The sequence below is a fragment of the Cajanus cajan genome, chromosome 4, assembly GCF_000230855.2.
Source record: "Cajanus cajan strain Asha chromosome 4, NIPB_CcT2T_4, whole genome shotgun sequence".
NCBI classification, from domain to species: Eukaryota; Viridiplantae; Streptophyta; class Magnoliopsida; order Fabales; family Fabaceae; genus Cajanus; species Cajanus cajan.
Window position 1 is genome coordinate 15,826,576 of NC_138520.1, and position 25,318 is coordinate 15,851,893.

The 25,318-nt window shown below is 28.9% G+C and overlaps 1 protein-coding gene and 1 non-coding gene across 2 annotated transcripts; one reads left to right on the forward strand and one right to left on the reverse strand.

Annotated features, from left to right (window-relative positions):
• Positions 1-3,252: 3,252 nt before the first annotated feature.
• TRNAS-UGA (transfer RNA serine (anticodon UGA)) lies at positions 3,253-3,334 on the forward strand. Its single transcript has one exon. It is a non-coding gene; the product is annotated as a tRNA-Ser (tRNA).
• A 1,920-nt stretch (positions 3,335-5,254) lies between these two features.
• Positions 5,255-9,505, reverse strand: LOC109815588 (Major facilitator superfamily protein). The gene is made up of 3 exons (XM_020380344.3): positions 8,966-9,505; positions 6,533-7,464; positions 5,255-6,186 (listed from the first exon to the last, which is right to left on the reverse strand). Exons 1-3 carry the CDS (start codon positions 9,299-9,301, stop codon positions 5,691-5,693), a joined length of 1,764 nt encoding a protein of 587 aa, XP_020235933.1. The 5' UTR covers positions 9,302-9,505; the 3' UTR covers positions 5,255-5,690.
• Between the last annotated feature and the right edge of the window lie 15,813 nt (positions 9,506-25,318).

A 25,318-nucleotide genomic window follows, 5' to 3' on the forward strand; every position in this document is an offset into this window, starting at 1 on the left:
TTTCATAACCTTTAAGATACATAATTACCAAAAATAATTTATACGTCATTAGATCACTTTAATTTGGCATAATTGTGTCTTTAATATATAATTATTCACGTATAAGATCAACGTTGGATTAAGGATCCAACACAAAATACAACATGCAATAAAAATACCAAAGAAGCATCTCTAACATTTTAAATATATATATATGTACATTCCTGAGGAGTAAAATAAATATTTATGAATTTATATAATTTTGCGCAATTAATTAAAGATACTATTTTTACAGGCGTTGTAGGGTGTTAATACCTTCCCTGCATGTAATTGACTTTTGAATCCAATTTTGATTTTAAAAATTATTTTTAAAGGGTTTTCCAATGTTTTTTCCCTTAAATAAAATATCGGTGGCGGCTCCATTGAAAAACAAATTTTTGCGTCATTCCGTCGTGATCCCGGTTACGATAGATGACTGATACAACATGCAACAGTACCTTAAGGATCCAACACAAAATACAACATGCAATCACTATACTCCATGGATGATCACATTCTTCTTCAAAGAAAAACTTTCATGAACAATACTCAAGCTCATATTTTCATCTCATGAATTCCTCCAAAATTCAACTACAATTATGAAGAATCCACCTAGAATTAGCAATAATCATTCAATTATATTTAATCAACAAACTTCCCTTACTTCAAGTTGGTTAGAAATAAGGAAGATGAAAGAAAACTCAAAGTTTTCGGGGTTGCCATACAACTTTCTCTCAACTCAAATTCTTGACTCAAGAAACTTTGAATCTTCGACTTCTCAACTCAGCTCATCTACTAGGAAGGGTCAGAGGCTATAAGGAATTAAAAAAAGAAGAAAGAATTCCTCATGGCTTTAGAGCTCCTCTCTATAGAATTCCTATTTCTAGCTCTTCTCTAGACTTTTTGGAGATATAAACTTATGAGATTCACTTTTTAAGAAAATCCATATATACCCTTCTCTTAACTTGATCAACTTGACTTTAGCTAAAACTATCTCAATAATAACTTAACTTTCAAGAACTCCTTGACCCTTAGAATTCTTTAACAGTTATAATTAACACAACAAATCAACAATTAATAAACATAATACATACAATTAATCAACAAAGTGAAAATCACAGTGTTACAATGAACTTATAAATCTATTATCTATGAAAATCTTGTATATCTTCTCCTGTTTCTTGGTTAACTTTGACCTTAACCTAACCAATTTTAAACAACTTAATTCTCGAAGATTTCTTAACACTTAGAGTTCAAACAACAACACACAAACTCAACATAACAACAAATAACATCATAAATTAACATAACACATCGTCATGGAATAAGACTATAAAACATATAATGTTACAGTAACTCTACTCAACCCATGATATATATATATATATATTAAATTTCAACAAACTACTAAATTAAGAGTTCTTATTAATTGAATCGAACAAGTTTACAAGATTTAACAAAATTTAAAAATTATTTAATACTTTATTACGTAAATTATAATTAAAAACAATTCTAAATATAATTTTTTTAATTATAATATATCAATTAGTTAAGAATATTCTAAATATAATTTTTAAATCAAATATACCAAAAATAATACATTTTTTTAATTATGAGCCTCCATAATATATTTTACTAAAGATTACAAGTCAACTTTTCACATAGATTAGTTGTCACTAAAATTGTATATATTTCACATTAATAATACAATAAAAAAAATATATTCATAGGTAAGACTAAAAGGGAAAAAAAAATCTTTAAAGAAATGAATACTTGTTTAAGTGATAAGTTTCTCCTAATAGATGCTCTTCCACATACATACACGGACTTGGAAACTAAACTCTAAATCACATTTTCTAGAACACTTAATCACATAAAAAAACATGATTATGTATCTATCTTATTGGATATTGTTAATTGATGAATAAATGTAATTAAAGTACTTTGTTTTGGTGCATATAGGTGACCATAAAATAATTTATTTTATCTTATACATACTACATAAATTCTTTATTATTAGACTAATTATAATAATTTTAAATTTAATTAGAATATATTCACAATATAATTGTTTTTATACTATCATTTTATACTAAATTGTCATTTGTAATAACATTGTTGAATCTGTAATATTTTTTTTAAAAAGTAATATCTAAAATAATTTCCTGTTAATATTCGGATAATGTATAAAATCAATTTTTAAAATATATTCATTTATTATTTTCTATATCACACGCGGCCGTAATGTTACAATTTTTAACTTTTATTTATTTGATAAATGTTCATTGATAAAAAAAATGTTAAACTGAACTTTGTCTTTATTAATATATTTTCTTGGGAAATTAATATTTTTTTACAATTTTATATTTATAATTTATATATTTTATTTTACTTTTATAACGGTCAAAACTGATTAAAACTTTTGATTATTAATTAAATTTTTTTTTAATTTTAATTATAATTTTTTTGATTTTGTAATTTTTTAATAGTAAAATTTATAAAATATATAAAGTTGCACGTGGACTGCTGCTTTGATGCATAAAAATTTTAATTATAACAAGAGTGTCTTAATCATTGCGATGAAAATTTGATATCTTTTTTAAATGAAAGATTACATAGCTTAAATTTATAATAAATTTATTTTTAATTTCTTAAATTTGAAATTATTTTTTAATTTTATAATTTTTAAAAATTTTATTTTGATTTTTTAAATTATTAATAATTTTTCTAAAAATAATAAATTGAATCAATTATACAATATTAATCAAATTTAATATGATATTTTTATTAATTAGAATATTATTAGATAGATTTTATGTGACAATTTGATAAATTATTTAACAAAATTTAAATATAAAAATTATAATAAACTTTTTTTTAAAATTATAAGAGTAAAAAATCAATATATAAAACTGAAAATATATTTAACTATTTTATTAGTTAGCAAGTAACTTTCGCATCTTTGTACAAATTTTGTGCAGTTTAATAAATAAAAAAAGTGTTAGAAGAAATAATTTTAATACAATTAATATTCTTGAAAAAGAAATTTTTTTATTAAATTGATATATATATATATAATATCATGATAAAAAAAAAAAAATTGTTTCCGTGTTTTTATGCAAATTCTGTGAAGGTTGTTTGAACTCATACTATAACTATGAAGTTAAGACCTAATCTGAATATAATAATAATTCTAAAAGTTAGCATCTAATCTAGATATAATAAATCATACAGGTCGATATGTCCGAGTGGTTAAGGAGACAGACTTGAAATCTGTTGGGATATGCCCGCGCAGGTTCGAACCCTGCTGTCGACGGTAAATGTTATTTTATAATTTGATCTCTTTATATCTACTATTAATTTAAATTAAATTATTTCATAATTTATTGGGAAATATTCTTTTAAATTAATTAAAAATTAGACAATTAAATAGTATATAAATATAAAATAACCATTACTTTGCAAAAGATTTTGTTGGACTCAAATCCACTATTCTAAAATAATTTTAACTAATTTTAGCTTAATGACAAATATATTTATCTTTCTTTGTTTTACACAAGAATTAAATCCTGGATCTAACCACACAAAGAAGCATCAGCTATCACAACTACATTACTGCACACAATTGAGTAGACAAGTCAATCAGATAAGGCATGATCCTGAGATGCACCTTGCATTGCAACCATTAATTTTCTTCTTGACTCAGTTCATGTGGCTTTTGTTAATTGCTATTCTTTTTAATTCCTCTCCTTTTCCACAGTTGGAACATGATTCTTAATTTTCGCTCATGTTTGTTGTGGTGCTGGGTGATGGTGATAGTGGGTCCATGTATGATCCTCATCCTCTAGGCTACCCAATAAGAAAATGCCTATTATTATACAATGTAATTCATATTTCATTTCAGTTGTCATTGTTCAATCAATTTTCATCACCCCACTCACTAATTGGTCGGTGAGGTATGCTTATAAACTACATATATTGTTGGCCAGCTTGTTTAAATTAAAAAAAAATATATTTTAAAAAAATTACTTTATTAAAAAACAATAAAATTTACTTAAAAAAAAAAAAGAGTAGATAACTGTCTAATTTAGAATAAACATTCTAAATAAACATACTACAAAATAGAAAATTACTTAATTTATTAAGAAAAGTGTTTTTTTTTTTTAAAAACAATTAAGCAAACAAGCCTATATAATTGATAAAAATGGATTTTGGTTTCCAGCGAGTTTGTTAGGTTGAAATACAATTAAATAAATTTATTGATACTTTAATTATCATTTAGTGCCTTAAAATTTTTTATCACTTTAATTTTATTACAATATATTTTTTATATCGATATACTTATTTTTTTTTTTTTTCAATTTTAGGTGAATCATCCTGTATAATCTGCTAATTTGTGGTGATTTGAGTTAGTAAGATCATGTCCTACCTTAAAAAAAAAAAAAAAAAAAAAAGTTAAGTTGACTTAAATTACTTTTTAGCCAATCTATAGTTGGTCAACTTCTGTGATTTAGGTTAGATTCACTTTGCCAATTGTGCATACATATCAATGTCCTAGTCAACCTGTTTTTCATTTGATATTTAAAGTAGAGTAAATAATAGCATATTCACTATTACTTTCAATTTAACCTGTAAAATTAGTATTAAAAAAATATTGTGTAAGAGAAAATTAGTTTCATTGTTTGGAAGTTAGTTTATTAACTATTTGTTAGAAATCAAATATTTCAGCAAGTACAAAAGATGAAGAAAAAATGACCCCTTTAATTGATGTTTGTATCTGTCCCTGCCTACACATGGCTCTCATATTGAATTATGTTTTAAAAAAACAATCGCGATTTCTGGATAATTGTTAACGTGTGTTGAAGTGATATACCGAAGGAACATCTAGATTGTTTTCCTTTAACACGTGTTATAAATTTGCTAATACTCAACCTGGGCAAGTAATCTGATTAATCTATTTCCTAATCATATGCAGCACATGGGGAATAATAAATTAATGAAAACATACAGAAATAACCAATCACTTTTTTAATCACTTTTTTTAAAAAGAAAAGAAATAATCAGAATATTTTGCACCCGTGATATGCTACATCAGTTGCAGAACATGGTCTATAGCACGAGTTAACAGTAGTAAAAGTAGACTACGATTCTAAGACAAACCAATTTCCAGAGTCAGATGTTGCTATATAAAAATCGTCACAATAAAAGACTTTATCTAATCATAATTGACACAAAATTAGTCTTTCAATGATACTTGTGGGATATCCAGTCAAAAATCAAAATAAAATGTACATTACATAATCTCAGAATCACCACTAATAAGAACAACTTTTTGTTTTCTTGGTAACAAAACAAGTCGAATATTTTGCAAGCTTTCTGATCGAACAATGGTAGAAACCGACTAGTGTGGATGTCAATCAAACTTTTACTAGCAAACGGAAAGAATATAACCCAAAAAAAATGGAAAAGAATACAGAAAGCTAAGTCATAGCAGCTATTTGACAAAACACTTTTTTCTTCTCCTTTGGTATGAGTGAAGTTATCCCTTCTTTGAATTTTCACACTAGAGACAGCTTCAGATGCATGGCTCAGATTCTTCAATCTTTCTTGAAATCAAATCAGCAAGAGTAATTTCTAAAGTATACGCACAACAAAATACAGGCCAATCCCTTTCATAATCGAAGCCTACTAGAAGATGTTTTTCCATATAGGTTGGCATAAACAATCCTTGTTCTTAACACAAGAACCATGCATAGGCCTGCTCCAACAACACACAGTCCTGCCATGATCATGGAAGTTAGGAAAAAGCATACGCTACCATAACACTTTAGAGAATCACTAACATCCATCAATGATCCCATATTATGAAGGGGATGTTGTTTCTCTGCTTCAGAATCGTAGATGGTGCTGGCAATGAGACTAGAGAAGACCAATGTTCCTGCAGGGTTTGCCAGAGTAATGAAATTGTACAATGCACCAAAGTTTCTCAAACCAAACAACTCAGAGGCAGTAGCTGGAACAATTGCCCAATGAGCCCCATAGCCAATTCCAACCAGTAAAGTTCCAACATACATTGACCCTGGCCATCCCATACCAATGAAAACATGCCCAACAGTCATTATCAGTTGAAATACAGCCAATGCAACTGGTCTTGGATATGCATGATCCCTGCTCAAGAAAAAAACATGGCTAGGATTGTAAAACCTAAATATTTATAACATGAGTGTCATGTATGGCAACACTGTTGGCTTTTGTAATAACTACAGACACATTTAAGGTGTATGACAGCTATTATTTCTTTAAGAGAAAAAAATATGTGCATCTACAGTGTAAACATCTAATCACAACTTTTCATGTATGGTAAGTTTGTTAACTTTTATGATAATTATCTTAAAAGTCAAATTAATAGTGATTTTTGATTGATTGATAATGTAAAAACTTTTATACTGATTATTAAAGGTTTTCATTGAAACATGCTGAATTAAAATCAACAATGTGTATAAACTGTTTTTACCTCACAACAAGCTCAGATATGTAACCTCCTCCAACACGGCCAAGAAAGTTCCAAATACTGATCATGGAGACAAAAATATGGGCATTGTCATATCCTAGAGACTGGCTTATCTGACCCAGATTGTCAATTACGGTCAACCCGGATCCAGAACCCATGATCATGGAAATGAAAAGAAGCCAAAAGTCTGCTTTGATCAATGCTTGTGTCAAGGTGAAATCTTCCCCTCTGTGTGGTCCTCTCCTCCTCTTAACCCTCACTGCTCCTTCTGCAGCTGCTTGGAGCAGTCTTTGTTGCAAATGTGCTATACGTCTCTGCCTCTCTGATGCAGGAAGCATGTCCACTTCCTTAGGCTTCTCATCTTCCAACTCACTCAGTATTATTTCATCAGAATCCAGTTGAGACTTCCCTGGCTCTTTATTCTGTGGTTCTGGAAGAAGTGCCTCTTCCTCTGGATGCTTTTGATCCGGGCCAAAAGTCAATGAAATGGGAATAAAAATTGGGACAACGATTATCAACAAGAGAATTGCTGTGAATATTTTGACTACAGTATCATTCACGTCAACTAGGTCTTGGACAACCATGATTCCCAACAAATAAGCAGCCAAAAGGAGGCACACACCATAGACAAATGTGAAGCACTTTCCATCTGATGGCCGAACTTGTTTGTGACCCCCAACAGGCCTAACAAAGAACATAAGACCTATTACTACCAATGCTGGACCAACAGCAACCATGAATATTAATGATGCATGATCAGGGGTATGGAACAATGCATATATTTGTGTCAAGATTGCACCACTCAACCCAGCAAAGCCCTTCAGAATTCCAACCACAGGACCCCGGCTTTTGGGGAAGTTTTGTACACAAGACACCAGAGAAACTGTGTTGAAGTAGGTTTCACCATTTGTTCCCACAAAGATAAGAACACACATCTGCATAACAATGACCATTAATCACTTAACTTGGGCAATAAATATCACTAAAAGACATCTCTTTGATGAAATAAACATTTTCAACACAACAAATTAACAGGAGTGATGGACATTTATTAAATTAATCTCCTTAGGAGACATCAAAATCAAGTTATAAGATGTCAATAACTAGGGATAAGGGCATCCACAACTTTATTCACATCCTCCCTTCTTAATTGGGATCACTGCTACAGTCCAAACTCTAAATTTGCACCTTTAACATTTCAAGTAGTAACTATGTTGCCATGTTTGATATATATCATAAAAATCCCTTACAAGAAATCTTCCGCAGTATATTACGTCAGGACTTACTAAACATTAATGCAAATGCATTTTCCCAAGACCGGTATATTACAGAACACTACAAAAGAAAAGGCAGTGTAGAATAAATACCAAAAGGGTTATCAGTTATGTTAATTGTCTCTTTGTACTAAATTGTTAGAAAATTTGACCAAGATTTGGCATCACGTCACACGTTCGTTCACATGGGAGACAGCTGACAGCCAAATTGAGTAGAGTGAAATTTCATTAATTGTTTAGTGTCGGCACACGATGCAGAATCTTGCAACAATGTTCTCGTGGCCAGTGGCCTCGTGCCACATATTTCACACTTCCGCTTCACAAATTTAAAAGCAGACAGTGACTCATGACGCTCGTGTAGTAACGCTCACCAACCAAATTGAAGTAAGCATGGCATTAGAGAAACAAAAAGAGAAAAAGAAAAAAATGAAGAACAGCGCATCAGAAACAGAATACTCCTATGAAAAAAATCAAAACAAAAAGATGAAAAAAGGAAAAAAAAAATCACATGCCAATATTGAGAAGGCAGAAACTGAATATTCATTTAAGAGAACAAAGCTATTCAAATCTCCCAACAGACACGTCTTCCCACTTTTCAGTGTCGAAAAAACAGCCCTTTATTCCAGACATTCTTTTACCAAAAAGGTTGAATTTTAACATATGGTTACCACAACCAGAATCAACCCATATGTTAAAAACCAACTTTTTTATTAAAAAAAAAATGCCCAGAAGAAAAGGATTCAAGCCAAATAACCTCGTGTGATCTATGCAGTCTACTTCATCAAGTAAATCAAGACTTAATTGTTCTCGATTCCCATTAACATCAAACCCAGGATCAACCAAATCAGACAGCAGAAGAACCAGTAGCTAGCATAAAAACCCACTCCATCGCGAACCCCATCAATTAAAAAGCCAAAAAAAGGAACCTTTTCAAGATGAAGCCTCATGGTAAATCAAACCTCGCACAAAACATATTGATCTGACCGAGGAAGAGGACCCAAACAAAACCAAGAGAGAGAAAGAAAGACAACATGTTATGTACTTATGTTATAATCGACAACAACAACATGAACCAAACAAGAGAGTCAAACTAAACCAGCACAGCGCATATCTGATCATCCCCAACATGATAACAATCCAAAGAAGGGAAAAAGACACTCACAGCCCACAAAGGCAGAACCGGAACACGAGCAGTGACAACCAACCAAACCAAACCATAGCCAACAAGGCTCAAAGCAGCACCAACAAGAAGAGAACCCCATATAGGCAAAAGCTCACACAACACCCCAGTAAGGAACCCCACGCTGTCTCCGAGGTCCTTGGCCACACCCAACACCGCAAGCTGCTTCTGGTTGTAGCTCAAGGAACTCTTGATGACCGGAGATATGCTCCCAAACAAGTAGCCAATACCCGCCCACGACTGCAACCACATTGCGGCCACGAACACCAGCCACCGGCTCTTGTACAAGGAAACCAGCTTCTCCGGTATCACACCCATCACTGATCATTCAACAAACGGAACCTCGCGTTGTGGCTCTCTCTCGATCGGTGGAAGAGGATCCTGGTATGGCGCAAGAGGAATAGATAAACCAGAGGCAGGGGAGAGAGAAACAGAGAAAGAGAGAGAGAGAGCGACAAATTCGGAGAGTGCGTGAGCTGGCACACTCCCTACTCCTCCTCTAAACCTTTATTATTACATTTGTCTACCCATGCAATAAATATTCTTCGTCAATTATTTTATATTTCTTGTTTCATCATTACACTATGCTACCATGAATTTTACCCATACTTTAGAGCTGTGATTAATCTCCGCCTCATAGGCTCATACCATTTCAGAACTTGATCAAAAAATGCTAAAGATTACCATACCATTTTAGAGTTGGAAATTTGCATTGGATGTTTTTGGTCAGTTTTTATTTTTTTTTCCTGTTTTGTGTTTATACAATGTTACCCATACCTTTCTTAGAGTTTAAATTTACGCACTGATTGTGTAATTTTTTGTCGTCACTTAATCACGAATCCCGTTAAGAATAATAATTTTAATGGTTTTTGACAGCAATAATTTTTAAGTTAATTTCGTAAAAAAATTACTACAATTATAATGCTAATTCTTTATTGATTAATAGTAAAATTATTTTATTCATCAACGAGCACGAAAATCATCTATGAAGAGGTTGTTTTAGTTTAATATTTATATTAATCATTATATTTTATTCGAATATAATTATTTTTGGTGGAGAGTAGTTTTGGTCTAGAAAAAAATATAATTATTTTATTTTATATTTTTGCTTTCTATGAGATGAGATAGGTGTGACACCCTCTATCTCATATATAATATAATAAGTGAAATAAAAAAAAATTAATTAAAAATTGAGTTCATGCATAAGTAATCAATAGAGAGGATATCATATAATAAACTTCTCATGTCAATAGCCTAACATCATGTTCTAAAGAATGAATTAATAACAAATCTTATCTACACCCTAATGACACATATTCTATTAGAGCACTACCATATAAGTATTAGGTCTCGTCACCAGCATCATCAACATCCTCATGAGTTTCACCTGTAAGAATACACATATATAATAACATAAAAAATAGTGAGTGAGAAACATCTCACTCTACCTTATAATGTAAAAATGTAATATTTCTTGTAGTGTTTGTAAATCTCTATAACTTTAAGTTATTGGGTTTGAATTTAGAAAAACTTATTTGAAGAAAAAAAATTGTTGTTTGAGTCTACAGAGACTTGCTTGTAAAAGAATACTTATTATTTGAGCTTGGAAAGACTTGTCTATAAAAGAATACTCGATGTTGAAACTTGGAGAGACTTTGTGTAAAAAGAATAATACTTGGGTAGATTGCTTGAAAAGACAATTCAAAGAATACTTAGGTTTGAGTCAAAAGTGACTTAGTAAAAAATACTTCTATATTTAATAAGATATCCACTTGATCTAGTTGGATAAAAAACTAGACGTAATCTCGGTAATTAAGACAAACTATTATAAATCTCTAAGTTCATTCTTTGTTTTGCTTACCTTCTCATATCTACTTCATTGCTTTGCAAAAAGTAAGAGTTTTTTAGTAACATTATTCAACTCCCTTCTAGTTTCTCTTTTGTTCACAAACCTTTAGAGTTTCATTTGCTTCTTTCAATGTTTCTCATCCTTTTTCTTTGCAGCTACAACATAACATTAAAAAAATTGTAAAATACCTAAAGACATGAATTATAAACTAGAGTTAACTTTCTATCAATTAAGATAAATTTGGATCAAATTAAGGAGTCAAGTCAAAAGAAAATAAGATAAGTGCTTCAAATTATATCACAAAATTAAATCAAAATGACGTTTATCAATAATACTTGTGGTCAATAAAAAAATTAATTAAATTATTTCTATAATTTATATTTTTTTAACCTATCAGAATGACAATGATGATATCAAGATTTAAACATAAGATCATATATATTGTACTCCAATTTTTCATCATTAAGTTAACTTTAATGATTCTTCTGTAATTTATATAATATTCAAATTTAAAAGTTTCATGTATTTTTTTTAGTAAAATGTTGAAAAGTTAGAAACTCATATCTTAAAATATTAAAATTTATTTAAGATACAATCTCAACAAATATTTTTTCAAACTGAGATAGAGATCGTGACACACCTACATTCCATTCATACATGATACAACTTAATTTGGAACAGAAAAACAAGCGTACTTAAAAGAAGATGAGAGACAGAGAAAAATACGAACAAGTTTTAAAATTAAAGAGGAAACCTTGCTGAATTTAATTATAAAATAAATAATAAAAATGAATGTGATAAGAACTAAAAAAGTTAAGTAATATTTTTAAAAGAAAACGTGTAGTAGCAAGAAATTATAGATAATAAAAAACGACAATAAAGGCTTTTGGTCCCATTAAATAATAATAATAATAATCATAATAATTTAAAAAATATATATATGACGAGAAATGAAATGAAATAGTTCACTTGGTGGTGCTTAACAAGTTTGCAGCTACTAATTTCAGTGCGCATGCAGAAAATTTTGTCCATGTCCTGTAATGGAGGACATGGAGGGAACACTTTCTATTCTTGTCCAAAAGCCTTTTAATTCATTAGAATATTATTACTTGTACCCACGATCCATGATACGAATCCACCTATTCTTCTTTCAATTTCACAATCTCCTGTTTTATTTTTTCTTAGAAACATAGTTGCTTGCTACATATATCATTCATTAATATTTTTAGTGGCTTCTTACTTTAAATGTTCAAAAAAAGGCTCTTCACTCCAATGTCCTTTTTTTTTAATAATTCTTTCTTGCTTCATTGATATATATTATTGAGTTTTACCAAAGATAGTAACGTATAAGAATATAATTGAAAAGGGTTTAGTTAATACTTCTTTCATTTTTCTATTTAATGTTTTTATTTCTTAAATAGTGCTTCTTTAAGAAAACTTGAAAAGAAAAAAAAAAAAAAAACACATACATTGAATATACAAAAACGAAATTGGAAGAAGAAAAAGTTAGTTGATAGCACTTTCTATAGGACATAAAGAAAGAATGACGGAGATATTTCATGATCAAAAGCGAAGTTACACTACAAGTCAAGAGGAAGTTGTTCACGTCTACCATATTAATTATTTGATATTTTGTTGTTGATATTGACGAGATTAATTATTTGAATGTGTGGTCTCGTTTTTTTTTTTTTTTTTTTTAATTAATCTTTATCAGAGATTATAATAAGTGTATACAAAATAAACACGTGCTATGATAATTGATTATTTTGTGACATTTATATATTATCATTAATACAAGAAATTGATCATAAATTATAATTTTAAAAATCAGTTACAAAACAATTAATTTTAAAAGTGATATAACGACAATTTTATAAATAATAGTTTTTTTACTTTTAAAATTTATTATCTTATTGATTTTAAAATTACATATGAAAATGATTTTCAAAATAACTGATTTCGTATAGCTCACATTTAAAATTGATTCATAATAATTGATTTTGTATGTAACATAATAGTTTCTTTTGTAATATATGTTTTATGTTATATATAAAATCAGTTCTTTTAGCTCAATTTTGACTTCCACAACTCAAATCCCTATTTTTACAACTTGATCTTAGCTTTAGGAAAAGATCTGAATTCTCTTGCCGAAGTTAGAAGAAGAGACAATCTTCCTTGGTTCTAAAGCTTATATATTTAAAACTTGTCTCTAGAATTCGGAGAAATGAATGTAATGACTCAGTAGATCACTACATTTACTATATAGCACATTAAGTATGCAACGGAAACATAAATCATCTACTACTCTAGGATTTTCATGCAACAGTAACCTACCTAGACATTCATGCAACAAATATATGTATATGTTGTAGAAAACTTAAAATAATTCATGATTATATGATTGAAAACATAAAGTCCCTTAAGGAATTACCTTGTACATATATACAATCTACATTAAAATATATGAGTATTGAATACATACCATTATCGTCGATCAATCGTCTATACACAACCGTACTACATCAGAGTAGTAAACTCAAAATAAGTCATTTCTAGCATGATCCTCCACCAAGAAAGCCATCCAGCCTAATCTTACTCTACTCTCATACCAAGTATGATCATTGTAGTCTAACTACAAGGAAAATAAAGGGTAAGCTTGCAAAAGATTGACATAGAAACAATAACATAAAATTGCAACTTATGTAACACAAACAACTTAACACAACATCAAGTTGGTTCATAGATAAACTTCAACTTATCATCATTACTTACAACTTCCAATCATCACATACAACTTACAACACAACTTAACAACTTTTCAACTTATCAACAACATAAGAACAACGTAGCAGCTTATAACACAAATAACATTCTCAACTTTAAACAACTAATGCATCGTCACACATATCAACTTATGAAGATTTCCTACAACAATGGTGAACAATCTAAGTGGTTTGAGCCTACCGAATCATTATGTCAGACCTATTGCAACTAGATCAGGTAAGTACAACTTTAGGCCTCTTAAAACACTTGGTAAACATCTTAAACTAATTTCTTAGGTTTCCCAACTTAAACTAGGAAAGTCTAGTACTATTATCAAGGTAGAACAACTTAAGTGTGAGTCTGTCATGACCTTAGCATGCATATTTAAGCCTCATTTGAAATTAACCTATCGACTACCCTCAAAATACTATGCATCATTCCAACAATCATTTAAAGATTTTATCCCTTGACTTCATACTTTGCTAAGTTTGGTCACTTTATGCACAAACTCAACCTTACCCCCATATGAATCAACATTTGGTCACTTGATAATTAGTATGGCTTGACCTAACCCCTATACTATTTTCTCATAAAATCTAAAAAAGACAACTTAAAAATAATTACCCATTTAAAAGTCAACTTACTTATTGAAGGGCTCATAACTTTGAGCTCTCAAAACACCACAACTTATATTCACACAATGAGATATTTTAATTTTCAAAACAACTTTACTCTCCTATAGTTTTTATGTATCTAAATTTAGACATGTATCTCATCATCACATGTTTACACAACTTGACATCTTAATCAACATCAAACAACTATCAACTTACAACTTAACAACTTAAAACATCACTATACATCATCCTAAATTAATAATGAACTAGATTTATACATCATCATGTAGTGTGTAATTCATACACATACTTCATATACTCTCAACACTTAGACAATTATACAACAAGTTTTTCATTTAGCAACCACGCCTAGTGCCGCTCTTCTCGCAGTTGACATCATTGAGGTAGAAAACTTCTGAGTCAATTAAACCTAGCATAGATAATCCTAAGTTCGACCTCATCTTGGCCAATAGCCTATACTTTACTCACATTCGATACCACTAAACTTGCATTAGACATTGTCCATGTAAAGGGCCACTAGGTTAATCACGCTCAATGCATCTCAGCCTACACTCGGTGCTATTAAGTTAAAGAACTCCTTAGACAATCACACTCGTCATATCACATTTTATGCCTAGCGTGAGTAAGTCAAAGGGCTCATCACTAATCCATACACGACATTACCAATCTCGTGCCTAGCATGATCAAGGTAGAGAGACCATAACTTGAGTCACATTCGGTGCCATGAAGGCACACTCAGCGTGATGAGAATTTTTGCACTTGGCAGAATTTCATTTTGGCTTACAACCTACAATCAACTTAACCAAAGTAGAATGCAATCAAAATTCCAATGCATAAGCAACATGTACAACTCAATTCTAGTAAAAAATGTTAAAACCAAATTTAAGCCTTTGATGAAAACTATCATCTATATAAAACACAAAATTCTATCATGTTAATCACTAAAAATAATAAGCGAAAGCGTACTTGAATTCTTGACGATAAGAGAGTTGTGTGGTTTGGCCTTCTAGATCAACATGTACTCTCTTGAGATAATCCTTTAATTATCTCTTTGTCTCTCTCTGATAACGGAATGTTAGAAAAGAAAAGAACTGAACGTATGATATGGGGACCTAACCTATTTATAGACAATCATATCGCCTTTTTTATTTCTATTTTTATCCATCACAAAATAAAATTACCCTTTAGTTACCACACATTAAAGGTCACATAACCTTTCAGATACATAACTGCCAAAATAATTTATACGTCATTAGATCACTTTAATTTGACATAACCTTATGTATCTTTAATATATAGTTATTCACATATAAGACCAACGTTGGATTAAGGATCCAATAATCTCCCACTTGGATTATATGTGTATCCTTATAATTATATAAATATAAAATGCATCTTTTACCGATTCAGTTCATCAATCATACCAACATAGGATCGAAGTAGTTTTTGTTATATTTGTCGTACCTAAACCCATCAATGGTCACATATATTGATACAAATGAATAACATGAATCATGATATGGATTTGTAGTATGGAATTTTCATGTAATGTGATCTTAACATGCCTAATTTCAATAGGTCCTCCTTAAACCTTAGTGAGATCAAACCGCAACAAAATCAAAGTTTCAATATACCAAAACTTTATTTCTGCAGAAAATATACTTGAACCATACATATATTGAAAAATATGTCTATGTCATAGAAACATTCATAAAATTATAAACTCCCACTAAAACTGAACATCACTTAAAGACATAACACCCATATGAGCAATGTACTTATGAAACATTTTGGGTGGCAATCTCTTAGTAAGCGAATCCGCAACCATGGAGTTTGTGTCAATATGTTCTATAAACAACTGTTTACTTTGAACTCTTTCTTTAACAATTAGGAACTTAATGTCTATGTATTTCTAGCTAGCATGTATATATAGACTAATGTAGATTTCATATTGTCTTGGCATCCAACAAAATCAGAGTCAGTATACCCAATGATCTCAAGTTGATCCAACCTCCGATATATGAGCATATAATCTTTTGTTCTCTTTAAGTACTGCATGACTCACTTAACTGCTTTCCAATGATCTAATCAAGGATTACTCAAATATCTACCAACATCCCTATAACGTATGAAGTATCTGGATGTGTACAAATTTGAGCATACATTAGACTTCCTACTGCTGATGCATAAGAAATTTTTTACATCTCCTTTTCTTCAAAGTCATTTTTAGGGCATTGAGCAAGACTAAAATTGTCTCCCTTAGCCACAGGGGTATTACCTAGTTTGCAATCTTGCATGTCATATCTCTTGAGAACATATTCAATATAACCTTTTTTAGAAAACCTAAGAGTACCTCGAGAACAATCTCGGTGTATCTGTATGCCCAATACAAAAGATGCATTACCAAGATCTTTCATCTCAAAGTTCTTAGCTAGAAATCTCTTAGTTTCATGCAATAAATATATATCGTTGCTGGCAAGCAAAATATCATCAACATACAAAACTAGAAAAAAAAAATATTTGCTCCCATAAAACTTATGGTATATACAATCATCAATTAAATTCACTTCAAAACCACACAAGGTGATCACATGATGAAACTTGAAATACCATTGTCGGGATGCTTGCTTGAGCCCATAGATGGATTTCTTAAGTTTACAAACTAAGTTCTTTGAATCTTTTGAAACAAGGTTTTCCAATTGCATCATATAAATTGTCTCATCAATGTTACCATTGAGAAATGTTGTCTTACATCCATTTGATGTAACTCAAGATCGAAATGCGCCACTAATACCATTATAGTCCTGAAAGAGTCTTCAAAAGAAACCAGAGAAAAAGTCTCTTTATAGTCAATACCTTTTTTTTTAGTAAATCCCTTTGCAACAAGATGAGCCTTAAACCTCTCCACATCACCTTTCGAATCCCTCTTAGTCTTAAATATCCATTTGCAACCAATGGGTTTCACACCTTCTGGTAATGGAACAAGATCCCAAACGTCCTTGTCTCTCATGGACTTAATCTCTTCATTTATGGCATCAATCCACTTTTGAGAATTAGAACTTTCCATGGCTTGATAAAAGTTAATTGGATCATCTTCCATCAACCCAATTCCAACCTCATGTTCTTGGAGAAATACAATATAGTCATTTGGTATTGCACTTCTTCTTTCTCTAGTAGATTTCCTTAATGGCATAGGTTCTTAAGGAGGAAAAGTTTGTTCTTCTGAATAATTTATTGCATAGGAGATTCGACATTGTCTTAATTTATTGTGTCTTGAACAAAGTCAGGAAGAGGATCCTGAACAATGCCAATAACACCTGTGGGAATATCAACATAAACCTCTTCAAAGACAAAGTCCTTAATTACATCTCTCCTTGCAAAATCAACATCCTCAAAGAACCGTGCATTTTCTGATTCAAAAATTGACTTAGTTAGGATCATAAGACTTATACCCCCTAGATCTTTTAGAGTATCCAACAAAATAACAACTTATAGTTCTTAAATCCAGTTTCTTTTCATTTGGCCTATAAGGCCTTGCTTCAGCTGGAAAACTCCAAACATGTAAGTGTTTTAAACTAGACTTTTTGCCTGTCCAAAGTTCATAAGGGTTTTTCCAGTTGCTTTTGTTGGAACTCTATTAAGGATATATGTTATAGTTTTAAGGGTTTGTCCCCAGAGTGACTTTGGTAAAGTAGAATGACTAATCATACTCCTTATCATATCTTTAAGCATTTTATTTCATCTTTTAGCAACACCATTCATAGTGGGCGAACCCGACATAGTGTATTGTGGGACGATACCACATTCCTCTAGGAATTTAACAAATGGTCCTATACGTTTTTCACCTAAACCATCATATCTACCATAATATTCACCACCACGGTCAAACCTGATGCATTTAATTCTTTTTGTTGAGTTGGTTCTCAACTTCAGCCTTATAATTTTTTAACACGTCTAATGACTTTGCTTTTTCATGAATGAGATAAATGTAGCCATATCTTGAAAAATTATCTATGAACGTTATAAAATATTGTTGACCATTCCATGTTATTGTAGGAAATGATCCACAAATATTTGTATGTATAAGTTCTAAGACATCCAAAGTCCTATTGGCCTCAAATCTCCTTTTGTTGATTTGTTTCCCTTTTATACAATTAATACAAATATCAAAATCTGTAAAATCTAAAGGGTTTAGAATTTTGTCTGACATAAGTCTTTTTATTCTCCATTTAGAGATGTGACCTAATTGTCTGTGCCATAACGTAGTTGAATTCTCATTGGTCCATTTTCTCTTTATGCCTCGAGTACTTAATTGTAAAGATTCATTAAATGAAGCAATTGTATCAATGAAATAAAGATTATCATAACCATATAAATAACCAGAATCAACTAATTTTGAATCATGAAACAAACTAAATTTTCCACTTCCAAATGAACAAGAATAACCAAATTTGTCCAATGCAGAAATAGAAATCAAGTTTCATCTAAAAGGCGGTACAATAAATGTTTCATCGAGATCCAAATAAAAACTAGTCTTTAATAATAATCTAAAATTTTCTATTGCTTCAAATTGAACTGTCTTGTCATCACCCATATAGATGTATCTTTTACAATCACCTGGCTTTCGAAAACTCATGTAACCCTGCATAGACACACTGATGTGAGTTGTTGCACCAAAATCTATCCACTATGTGTGTTTAGGTACAGAAGTTAACTTAACCTCAAAACAAACCAAGTTGAGAAGCATACCTTTCTTAGCACTCCATGTGTGATAATTAGTGCAATGCTTCTTCACATTCCCTACAACTCTGCAAAGGAAACAACCATTGCCTTCAAATTCATTTGATTTCTTTTGTTGTTTCCTTTGAAGTGTTGTAGCTGCAACTTCCTTATCCTTTTTCCTTTTCAGTCCCTTGCCCTTATACTTTGAGGTAGAGGCAAATGAGCACCTTTTGTCTTATCTAGCTTCAATTTTTCTTCTTCTTGAACACAATGTGAGATGAGCTCATTAAGAGACCAAGTCTCTTTTTTGACAATTATAGCTCACCTTAAACTGACCAAATTGTGTTGGAAGAAAAATCAGAACTAAATACACCATTAAGTCCTCAAAGAGTTCTAGCTTAAGTTCTTTTAGTTTTGAAGCAATATGAGACATTTCCATGATGTACTCCCTAATGTTTCCCTTACCCATATATGTTTTTGAAATTAGGTTTGCCAAAAGTGTACCTATCTCAGACTTTTCGTTCTTAACAAACCTTTTTTCAATTTTTGCAAGGAACTCCTTAGCTGTATTTATATTTACAGATATTGTGCTTCGAAATGCTTCTAGAATGGCCTTCTTCATGATCATTATACTCATACGGTTTGACTTCTCCCACATTTCCATTTCCCTTTTATTTTCAACGGTACTTATATCTGTAAGAGGTAAGGATGAAATATCTTCAACGCAAGGTCAAGATCCATTACTCTAAGAACTATCAAGACATTGTCTTTCTTGGACTTGAAGTTTGAGCCATTTAGTACAAGAATAAAGTTGACATTATTAGTAATATTGGCAGGATCATTCATAACTAAATTGAGAACAACAAACAAAATACACTCATATAACTCTCAAAAATAAAAATTAAATTCAAATACAAATAAATCCCATTTCAAGGTACCGGTAATACATTAATATTTTATCTTTGGACAAAATTTTAACTATTCAATGATACCTTGATAAGGTAATAAAATGCTAATAATAAGAACATGTCAAATAATAAACATTCCTTTGCGCTTATTTAATATTTACACACAAAATCTAAAGAATTATTATGCATTTATCACCATAAGTACACTTGTAATTATGTAAAATACTAACCTTCCTTTGGGTTGACTAGTACACATAATTTACAAGGTCACAACCTTTTATGTTTTAAAATAAATTAATTTTCACAAGAGAGATCACTCGGTGACATGTTGTTTCAATTAATTAATCCTAAAAAATATATAAATATTTTTCAGTATTTGAATTTAAAATTAAAAAATGAATGCAATTGTTATACAATAAATATAAGCTATATGTATAAAAATTGATTGCATTCCTTAAACAATTAAAAAATAATAATTATGCCAAACTTTCACACACAAATTGATGTTAAAATTGGTATACAAGCTGAATTTTTTTTAATTTTATAATAACACATAATTATTAAAAATAAGTAATATATCACTTAAAAAATAATTATAATCACAATAATGTAAATATATATCAAACATTCTACTTAATATGCAATATATCAATTTAAAAAATGAAATAAATTCGTAACTGAAATCGAAATTAATTAGCAATATATTAATTTAAAAACGAATTAAATTCGTAACTAAAACTAAAATCAATTACAATATGAAACATATCAATTTAAAAATAAATTAAATTTGTAATTGAAATCACAATCAATAATCATTAAAAAAAATTCTCAAAAAATAAACAACCTTATAGTATTTTCATAATAATGTATCTAATTAATTATCATAATAAGGTATTATTGAATAGTTACGATTTTATTCAAAGATAAAATGTTAATGTATTACCGATATCTTGAAATGAGATTTATTTATATTTAAATTTAAAATTTAAAAATGAATGCAATTATTATAAAAAAAATATAAGTTAATGTATAAAAATTGAATGCATTCCTTAAACAATTAAAAAAATTGATTATGCCAAACCTTCACATACAAATTGGTACAATTAACACACACGTTAAAATCGATATGCAAGCTAAAGGTTTTTATGTTATTTTATAATAACACATAATTATTAAAAATGAGTAATATATCACTTTAAAAATAATTATGATCACAATAATATAAACATATATCAAAAGTTCTACTTAATATGCAATATATCAATTTGAAAAATGAAATAAATTCGTAATTGAAATTGAAATTAATTACAATATGCAATATATCAATTTAAAAATGAATTAAATTCATAACTGAAACCAAAATCAATTATAATATGAAAAATATCAATTTAAAAATGAATTAAATTCGTAATTATTAAAATTAAAATCAATTATTATAAAAAAAATTCTCAAAAAATGAACAACCTTATAATATTTTCATAATAATGTATCTAATCAATTATTATAACTGAAATAAAATTGCAATATACCAAGAATATGCCAGAATCATCAATTAATTACATAAGAAATTATTCGAGTAATTGAATTTAATATGATTCACTACTATGTATATGAAATGCATGTTATCAACAAACAAATGGAATTAAAATACTAGAAAAATAAATCATGATATTGCAAGATGAAACACATGTTACAAATTATATAAAAGAATTTCAAAAAACCAATTCATCCAACAATTAAAATCCTTTTCTTGTTACTATAATAGTCAGAAGATACATATATTGGATTTTCTTTCAACTATAAATGCATGGTAAATTTATATAATACTATAATAGAAAATATTCCTAATGATCAAAGATGATACGCTTAAGCAAGGTCAGGGGTTCGAATCCTGCCTTGTGTATGCAGCCGCGTTAAATCTTGAGGCCAACTATCCCACCCTTTGAGGTGCCTCCAACGTAGCGAGGAGATTAGTCACTGCTGTCGGCGGTGGATAATCCAGGGACGAACAAAAAAAAAAAAAACACTGATACCAATTGTTAAAATCAAATTTAAGCCTTTGATGAAAACTATCATCTATATAAATCACAAAATTCTATCATGTTAATCACTAGATACAATAAGTGGAAGCGTACCTGAATTCATGATGATAAGAGAGCTAGATCAACACGTACTCTCAAGAGAGAATTCTTTAATATATTATCTCTCTGTCTCTCTCTGATAATGGGATGTCAGAAATTAAAGAAAAGAACCAAAGGTATGATCTAGGAACCTAACCTATTTATAGACAATCATATCGCCTTTTTTTATTTTTATTTTTACCTATCACAAAATATAATTACCCTTTAGTTACTACACATTAAAGGTTTCATAACCTTTAAGATACATAATTACCAAAATAATTTATACGTCATTAGATCACTTTTAATTTTGCGCAATTAATTAAAGATACTATTTTTACAGGCGTTGTAGGGTGTTAATACCTTCCCTACATGTAATTGACTTTTGAATCCAATTTTGATTTTAAAAATTATTTTTAAAGGGTTTTCCAATGTTTTTTCCCTTAAATAAAATATTGGTGGCGGCTCCATTGAAAAACAAATTTTTGCGTCATCCCGTCGTGATCCCGGTTACGATAGATGACTGGTACAACATGCAACAGTACCTTAAGGATCCAACACAAAATACAACATGCAATCACTATACTCCATGGATGATCACATTCTTCTTCAAAGAAAAGCTTTCATGAACAATACTCAAGCTCATATTTTCATCTCATGAATTCCTCCAAAATTCAACTACAATTATGAAGAATCCGCCTAGAATTAGCAATAATCATTCAATTATATTTAATCAACAAACTTCCCTTACTTCAAGTTGGTTAGAAATAAGGAAGATGAAAGAAAACTCAAAGTTTTCGGGGTTGCCGTACAACTTTCTCTCAACTCAAATTCTTGACTCAAGAAACTTTGAATCTTCGACTTCTCAACTCAACTCATCTACTAGGAAGGGTCAGAGGCTATAAGGAATTAAAAAAAGAAGAAAGAATTCCTCATGGCTTTAGAGCTCCTCTCTATAGAATTCCTATTTCTAGCTCTTCTCTATACTTTTTGGAGATATAAACTTATGAGATTCACTTCTTAAGAAAATCCATATATACCCTTCTCTTAACTTGATCAACTTGACTTTAGCTAAAACTATCTCAATAATAACTTAACTTTCAAGAACTCATTGACCCTTAGAATTCTTTAACAGTTATAATTAACACAACAAATCAACAATTAATAAACATAATACATATAATTAATCAACAAAGTGAAAATCACAGTGTTACAATGAACTTATAAATCTATATTCTATGAAAATCTTGTATATCTTCTCCTGTTTCTTGGTTAACTTTGACCTTAACCTAACCAATTTTAAACAACTTAATTCTCGAAGATTTCTTAACACTTAGAGTTCAAACAACAACACACAAACTCAACATAACAACAAATAACATCATAAATTAACATAACACATCGTCATGGAATAAAACTATAAAACATACAATGTTACAATAACTCTACTCAACCCATGATATATATATATATTAAATTCCAACAAACTACTAAATTAAGAGTTCTTATTAATTGAATCGAACAAGTTTACAAGATTTAACAAAATTTAAAAATTATTTAATACTTTATTACGTAAATTATAATTAAAAACAATTCTAAATATAATTTTTTTTAATTATAATATATCAATTAGTTAAGAATATTCTAAATATAATTTTTAAATCAAATATACCAAAAATAATACGTTTTTTTTTAATTATGAGCCTCCATAATATATTTTAATAAAGATTACAAGTCAACTTTTCACATAGATTAGTTGTCACTAAAATTGTATATATTTCACATTAATAATACAATAAAAAAAATATATTCATAGGTAAGACTAAAAGGGAAAAAAAATCTTTAAAGAAATGAATACTTGTTTAAGTGATAAGTTTCTCCTAATAGATGCTCTTCCACATACACGAACTTGGAAACTAAACTCTAAATCACATTTTCTAGAACACTTAATCACATAAAAAAACATGATTATGTATCTATCTTATTGGATATTGTTAATTGATGAATAAATGTAATTAAAGTACTTTGTTTTGGTGCACATAGGTGACCATAAAATAATTTATTTTATCTTATACATACTACATAAATTCTTTATTATTTGACTAATTATAATAATTTTAAATTTAATTAGAATATATTCACAATATAATTGTTTTTATACTATCATTTTATACTAAATTGTCATTTGTAATAACATTGTTGAATCTGTAATATTTTTTTTTAAAAAGTAATATCTAAAATAATTTCCTGTTAATATTCGGATAATGTATAAAATCAATTTTTAAAATATATTCATTTATTATTTTCTATATCACACGCGGCCGTAATGTTACAATTTTTAACTTTTATTTATTTGATAAATGTTCTTTGATAAAAAAAAAAATGTTAAACTGAACTTTGTCTTTATTAATGTATTTTCTTGGGAAATTAATATTTTTTTACAATTTTATATATTTTATAATTTATATATTTTATTTTACTTTTATAACAGTCAAAACTGATTAAAACTTTTGATTATTAATTAAATTTTTTTTTAATTTTAATTATAATTTTTTAGATTTTGTAATTTTTTAATAGTAAAATTTATAAAATATATAAAGTTGCACGTGGGCTGCTGCTTTGATGCATAAAATTTTTAATTATAACAAGAGTGTCTTAATCATTGCGATGAAAATTTGATATCTTTTTTAAATGAAAGATTACATCGCTTAAATTTATAATAAATTTATTTTTAATTTCTTAAATTTGAAATTATTTTTTAATTTTATAATTTTTAAAAATTTTATTTTGATTTTTTAAATTATTAATAATTTTTCTAAAAATAATAAATTGAATCAATTATACAATATTAATCAAATTTAATATGATATTTTTATTAATTAGAATATTATTAGATAGATTTTATGTGACAATTTGATAAATTATTTAACAAAATTTAAATATAAAAATTATAATAAACTTTTTTTTTAAAATTATAAGAGTAAAAAATCAATATATAAAACTGAAAATATATTTAACTATTTTATTAGTTAGCAAGTAACTTTCGCATCTTTGTACAAATTTTGTGCAGTTTAATAAATAAAAAAAGTGTTAGAAGAAATAATTTTAATACAATTAATATTCTTGAAAAAGAAATTTTTTTATTAAATTGATATATATATATATATATATATATATAATATCATGATAAAAAAAAAAAAATTGTTTCCGTGTTTTTATGCAAATTCTGTGAAGGTTGTTTGAACTCATACTATAACTATGAAGTTAAGACCTAATCTGAATATAATAATAATTCTAAAAGTTAGCATCTAATCTAGATATAATAAATCATACAG